Source organism: Prenolepis imparis, unplaced genomic scaffold, assembly GCF_030444845.1.
Source record: "Prenolepis imparis isolate NDT839.2.m4 unplaced genomic scaffold, iyPreImpa1.0 SCAF_9, whole genome shotgun sequence".
Classification (NCBI taxonomy): domain Eukaryota; kingdom Metazoa; phylum Arthropoda; class Insecta; order Hymenoptera; family Formicidae; genus Prenolepis; species Prenolepis imparis.
The window spans coordinates 16,383,352-16,390,285 of record NW_028141167.1 but is presented as its reverse complement, the minus strand read 5'-3'; the positions used below and the strand labels follow the sequence as shown (position 1 = coordinate 16,390,285).

The following is a 6,934-nucleotide window of genomic DNA, read 5'->3' as shown; positions in this document are numbered from 1 at the left end:
CATCACGTATTTTGATAGCTCAATAAGAAAATAATATTCATAGTAAATTATACTATATATATACATATATATATATATATGTATATATGTGTGTGTGGAATACCTTCGTATGCGAAAGAAGTAAACGATTATGTCAAAACGATTTTAGTTAAAAATAAAGAAGAAAGAAGATATTAAAAAATTAATTAAGAATAAAAATAATAATAAATAGTAAGGAAAGTCAATAATATTTTCAGAAAGGTATGTTAAATCTTCGTGAGTCTCATTAATGTACGTAACAATTTTATCTTTTTACCATTTACTCATTCATTTTAACCTCCTTCTCTCTCTCTCTCTCTCTCTCTCTCTCTCTCTCTCTCTCTCTCTCTCTCTCTCTCTCTCTCCCTCTCCCTCTCCCTCTCCCTCTCCCTCTCTCCCTCTCCCTCTCTCCCTCTCTCCCTCTCTCCCTCTCTCCCTCTCTCCCTCTCTCCCTCTCTCCCTCTCTCCTCTCTCTCTCTCTCTCTCTCTCTCTCTCTCTCTCTCTCTCTCTCTCTCTCTCTCTCTCTCTCTATATCTCTGTTTTATATACTGTATATAATTTATGTTTTACATTTACAGTAAGAATAATTTTTATAACAATTTACAGCTATATACGAACAAATAATAAATTTCAGTAAAATCAATTTAAATCAAATATGTGTATGTTAGTAAAATCATTACTTCAACGAATTACTTCGACGTATGATGTAATGATAAGATTTACAAGTTTTTTTTACAAATATAGACAAGCTTTTTTTATAAAATGCATATACTTATTACCTATAAAATCATGTGCCAGAGTTATCTATGGTACATCGACGTGCTCGTTTACGATATGCATGCATTTATCAACACTGGACATTGAGACAGTGGACAAACGTATTGTTTACCGATGAATCGCGATTTTGTTTATTCAGTTCGGATCGAAGAATACGTGTTTGGCGTCGTCGAGGACATCGTTTTCATCAAAATACCATTGAGCCTGTTCGGGCATTTGGTGGTGGTTCCATCATGGTATGGGGTGGAATCTCAGTACATAGACGAACAAACCTCGTCACTATACCACCTCCTGGATTGACAGCGGTGCGCTATGTAGCGGAAATTTTGCGACCCCACGTAATTCGAATGCGTCGTCAAATGGGTCAAAATTTTATTTTAATGCAGGACAACGCTCGCCCACACACCGCTAGAGTTGCCTTAAATTTTTTGGAAGACAACAATATTGAGGTGCTGTCACATCCATCGATAAGCCCAGATTTGAATCCCATCGAACATGTGTGGGATATGATGGGAAGGGCGCTTAGGAATTTGGAGAGACAGCCAACCAATTTGGAGCAATTGGAAGCAGCATTAAATCAAATTTGGGCTCAAATTCCTCAAACAACAATTAGAGCATGCATTAATATGCGTGAACGAATGGAAGAAGTAATCCGAAGATGAGGCGGGAACACACAATTTTGAATGAGAACATTCCTACATTTCCCTCTCCTAACCATACGCACGCACGCACACACACGCACACATACACACACACAGCAGAGAGGGTTTGGAGTCATTAAATACCGCGGAAATGACGAACCGTGGGGTCCTTATCTCTGCTGGCGCACACACACACACACACACACGATGCGCTAAATCCGACCAGCAACCTCCTCGTGGTGCGCGTCGGGTAATGCTAATGCCTGGCGGTAAATGGAAAAAATGTATGGGTAACTTTCATATGTAATAACTCCGCGAAAAAAAATCGTACGGACTTTGCTTTTTTTTTAAATTATAGTAAAAAGTCCACATTTTACGATAATTATCATAAGATTTGCGAAAAAAATTTATTACTCCCCGTGGAGTGCGTTAAAGTACGCAATTTTTTAGAAACGAAACACGTCCTTACTTTTGAAGCAGTGGCGTACGGGGGGGGAGGATAAATTAAAAATCTGACGAATGGTTTTTAAAGTAGAGACTTCAACCTTGACAGTCAAAAAAAATTTTTTCAAATACGATCATTTTTAGCGGAGTTACGCTTATTTGAATTTATACGAAATTTTGACTTAAAATACATATGCGTTAATTTTGTTGACGAGTGTATATACAGGGTGATTCAAAACAACCTGATGTCCTTGAAATGTCATATTCTTGAACATATTCTGAGACGATTTTTCCTTTTGCAAAATTTTGTCCGAAGCTTAGTTTTTGAGTTATAATTGAAAAAAGTTAGCGAATTACGAGTCCGATACAACGGACAGGCAAGGACGGCGCAACGCGTCGCGAGACTAATATGGCCTCACACTTCCCTAGACAGTCAATATTATTGACACAATATATTTGATATTGATTTTTTGAAGTTTATTGAATTATTATTGCAGTTTCTAAACAATATTTTACGATATTTTACAATATTATTTATCATCTAAGAGAGCTATAACATAACGCTTTAGACTAAAATATTCAAACGCGAGTTTTACATTAAGTAGCAAATAAACTAGAAATAGACGAATGAAAAACGAAGTAGTAATCGTAATTTGATTAAATATTCTTATCTTTAAGAAAATCGACGCATTTTTATTCCTTTATGCAGATCGTTCATCACGTAATACAAATGCTACCATTTTTTTAAAGATAAGAATATTTAATCAAATTACGATTACTACTTCGTTTTTCATTCGTCTATTTCTAATTTATTTTCCACTTAATGTAAAATTCGCATTTAAATATTTTAGTCTCAAGCGTTACGTTATAGCTCTCCTAGATAATGAATAATATTGTAAAAAATTGTTTAGAAACTGCAATAATAATTCAATAAACTTCAGAAAATTAATATCAAATATTGTCAATAATATTGACTGTCTAGGGAAGTGTGGGGCTATATTAGTCTCGCGACGCGTTGCGCCGTCCCTGCCTGCCCGTTGTATCGGACTCGTAATTCGCTAACTTTTTTCAATTATAACTCAAAAACTAAGCTTCGGACAAAATTTTGCAAAAGGAAAAATCGTCTCAGAATTCGTTCATGAATATGACATTTCAAGGACATCAGGTTGTTTTGAATCACCCTGTATATATATATATATATATATATACAGAAAAAATTTTGATGTATTATTTATGATGTATTACATCATACGCGAATGTAATTGGCGCGTCTCACGAGAGCGGTATTGCCTTTCGATTCCAGCGATTCGTCCATGCGACTCGGTGTATCCGCGTCCCATAGACATGACGTTAGATGGGAAGTTTTTGCGGGTGAAGAATAATTTAACAATGCCTCGATGTACGCGCGGTACGCGTAAGCGTTGTTTGGAGGCGACACGAGCTTTTGATTGAAATACACGTCGACCTGTTTGAAGATGGAATGAAGAAAATGATTTACGGGACTTACAGCGGTATCTGCTGTTGTGCTGCTTGTTCCTGAAGCTCGAGCCGCTGATTCGTCGCCCGATTTCACGCGTACGCGAAGACTCAGCAGAGTATGCGTGAGATCTAGATATTCTTCTCCGTGACCGGGGACGACGAATTCTATCGGTGAATCGTCCGAGAGAGAGGTCACGGGCTTGTAATGAATCCATTGTGAACTCTCGATACTAGTTTGTGTGGGCGGCAGGGAAAAGAGATCGAGTTTAATCTTTAAACACTCGCTCGAATGTGTGTGAAGAAAAGACATACTTATTCTCCGACAATTGTTTCGTTGTCGCTGTCCTCGTCGCGGTTAAATGCGTGTAAATTAAAATAGATTAAGAAAATATATCGGATACGGTACGTTTCTTGCCGATTTTACGTCGTTTCGTGGACGTCTTTAGTCTTTTTACCGACGTACGGGTTTTCTTCCTCTTATTCTTCGATGATTTTGTATTCGTCTTCTTTTTCGTCTTGCTTTTCGATAAACTTTTCTTACTCGAGCGACGGCGTTTAACGATGCGCGTGTCAAGCCCGGCAAAGGAAAAATGAGCTACGTGCATTTTCGCATCCGATTTATATCCCGAATCTTTCATGAGGCTAGTTATTTTTTCTTTAGCTTGTCTTTTAAGATTGTTATGCGATTCTTTAAAGCGATGTTTGGCCGCTACCTTAAACGGAGTATTGTTTTCTATGTCATCGATTATATTAACGCCCGCGCGTAAAGCTTCTTTACCCACAGCCCGCGCAGCAGTACCTAAAAAAAGGCAGCACGCGGCTGAATAATCCTCCGAGAAAACTCCCGATACAGTGCCCGCGTTGATAAGGCGATTCGACGAAAATTCGTAGAATTCCACCACCGCGAGCTCCTCCGTTCTGTAATTCGTCGTAATACGTCGAGGAATAATCCATCAACAGAGAACGAACGAACGAATTTTTTTTCTTTTCTTTTCTTTTTCTCGTTTCCTCTGTCATAGACACCGAGTATTCTTACGATATCTATTCGATACGTCTAAAGTGCAATGTCACCGTCAGCGTCCCGAATTCGAATGGTATACTTTGGCCCAGCTGATCTCTTATATCTATTTCGATCGTACGGAAACACGTTTGACGAAGCGTGATGTATTGAGCGGGCGAGAAATGTCTTATCTGAGTTGATGCGAACGCGTAATCATTTCGCGACTCAAATGCGACTATTCGAAGAAGGGGAGATTGTACAGCGCCCTCGTGGGTCACGGCCTTGGCGTGGCGAGGGGGCTCAGCCTAATGCAGAGGATAGTCTGCATAGGGTTGCTAATGTGACCCGTACGGCTTTTAGCCGTACATAAAGACCACCCACGCCTGGGGTGGCTCCTCCCTATTTGGGGGGACGGGGCCCACTTCCCCGATAAAGGGCCTCTCCTCCTTTTTCCCGAGGAGATGGACCATAGGTGGTAAGGGACGGCGACCCGGAATTCAAACGCCCGGTTCCGTGGCACCGTTAGAAGGGAACTTGCACGGCGCTGTTGCGCCAGTTCCCTCCGCCATGCGAGAGGTGGTTTTTGGCCAGAGGCATTGCACGGTGCTGCTGCACCAGCCTCCTGGTCAAGTATCATCACTTCGGTGGTGATGCGGGGGGACATGGGTGCCGGTCGCGTCGGTGTCTGGGGTTGGGGTGTCGGGCAGTCTCCCGGCACTCGTGTCCTGGCATCGGTGCGAAGCGGCGTCCCACAATGGGAGATGATCCCTTCTGGCGAGGCGAGCGGTGGGGAAGAAGTGGTCTCTCCCCCCACTGGCGCCCCATCCCAGGGGGATCGGGACGGCGAGGAGATATGCCTGGAGATATCCGGGCATCAGGAAGTCTCCGGACTCGCCGTCCCGTGCCCCCCTCGAGCCGCCTGGAAGTATCACAGGTATGGTTCGAGGGGAGCGGAGATTTACGACCGGAAGTTCGGGACAAGGGAATCCTTGGACTCCGGAGGCCCCTTATTCCGGTCGGTCGCCGGGGCCGCTCGGACGTATTCTGAGGCAGGAACGGCGACGAGAAAAGGACTTCCGGCCGGTCGGGACCGTTTCCCCTTCCGAACCGGCTGGCCGGAAGAGGCGCCTGCCCATCGATGGCCTTCGTCCCCCATCGGTGGGCGTGCTGGTCGCCACGGCGGGCAAGACTGGGTCGGGGAGCGGCGGCCCAGTCCCAACCGTCCGTGGGGCCCCCCGGGTGGCGCCGCCTGGCAGGGTGCCCGCATTGTCGGAGGTGCGGGACCCCCGAAACGGTTGCGGGGGCGTCAAAACCCTCCACACCGGAGTAAGGGGCTGTGACCCGGGGGTGGGGGCTCTTGGTCCTCACCCTTTGGGTGTATGCTGCCCCCCTGGAGTTACCCCGGGCCCCGGCTTGGTGTGTGGCCGGTCATGTTTCGGGGCACACCTGGCCGGGTGGGAGATACACCGGGCAGCGGAGCCCTGCCAGGACAGTGGGATTTAACAAAAAAAAATGAAGAGCACAAATCAAAATACAAATACGGCAGAAAACAAGGAGGTGGAGAGAAGGGTAACGAGATCGTCGAGCAGGGCGTCCATCATAGAAATGGAGGATGCAGGCTCCGAGAGCACGTACACATCAACGCGAAGAGGGGACCTAACGACAACTGGAGCGTTAATCCCGGTTATCAGGCTCCAGCGAGTCAGCCCAGCAGGGAGTCTTGCGTCCTTAAACGCAGAAGAGTACGAGGAAAGGGGATCTCGTAAGGGAGATACCAGTGGGACACGGCAGGCGGATGAAGACGGCCTAGAAAAGGGCTTGCCCAACAAAGCCCGCGAAAACGCGACCCACAGGGACATAACGAAGGAAAGGGAAGGAGAGGAAGAGGAAATTCTGGCGATCCCGAGTAAAAAGAAACGGGGAAGACTGGTAACCACGGGGGAGTTCGAAAAGGAAAAAGAAAGGGTGGAAAACGAAAGGACAGAAGAGGAGGAAAGGAGAGAGAGGGAAATACTGGACCCTCAAGTGAAGCCTGATATGAAAAAATCATATAGGGACTTCCTGAGGGATATCAGGGAAAGAGAGGAGGAATATCGGCACCAACCTATCCCAGACTTGGAGGCAATGGCGGCAGATCAGGCCACCAATCTTTATAAGATAGCCACTAAGTCTGGACAGATGAAGGGGACCTTCAGCAAAGGGGCAAAGGAAGCTGCAGCAATAATGTGTGCAGCGACCTCTGTCCTGGCATTACGGGCGCAAAACCACTCCGATATCCCAGTTAACCAACAACTGAAGGAGATAAGGGTCCAGCTAGACAGGCTAAGGTAAAAAACAGGACTCTGGAAATCCTCTTACAAAAGGCGAAGAGGGACGGGAAGAAGAAAGAAATTGTCGGCAAGGAACAGGAAGGCGATCAATGGGAGGACTCAGGAGTCTCCCAACCGTCGATTGATGGGGAAACGTATGAGTCCTGAGAAGAGGAAATATCGTTATCCCCCCGACCTAGGCGGGAAGGAACCCAGGAAAGGAGAAGGAAGGAAATATGTGAGGAAGCCTCACTTCTGTCAGGAA

The 6,934-nt window shown here is 45.1% G+C and overlaps 1 protein-coding gene across 1 annotated transcript; it reads right to left on the bottom strand.

The window, feature by feature from the left end:
- Positions 1-3,127: 3,127 nt before the first annotated feature.
- LOC145940183 (uncharacterized) lies at positions 3,128-3,670 on the bottom strand. The gene has a single exon (XM_083045099.1). The coding sequence runs from the start codon at positions 3,668-3,670 to the stop codon at positions 3,128-3,130; it is 543 nt and encodes a 180-aa protein (XP_082901225.1).
- Between the last annotated feature and the right edge of the window lie 3,264 nt (positions 3,671-6,934).

Bases quoted from the DNA above. Each gene is read 5' to 3' on its own strand.
- LOC145940183 (XM_083045099.1), bottom strand. From the start codon at position 3,670: ATGTCTTTTCTTCACACACATTCGAGCGAGTGTTTAAAGATTAAACTC.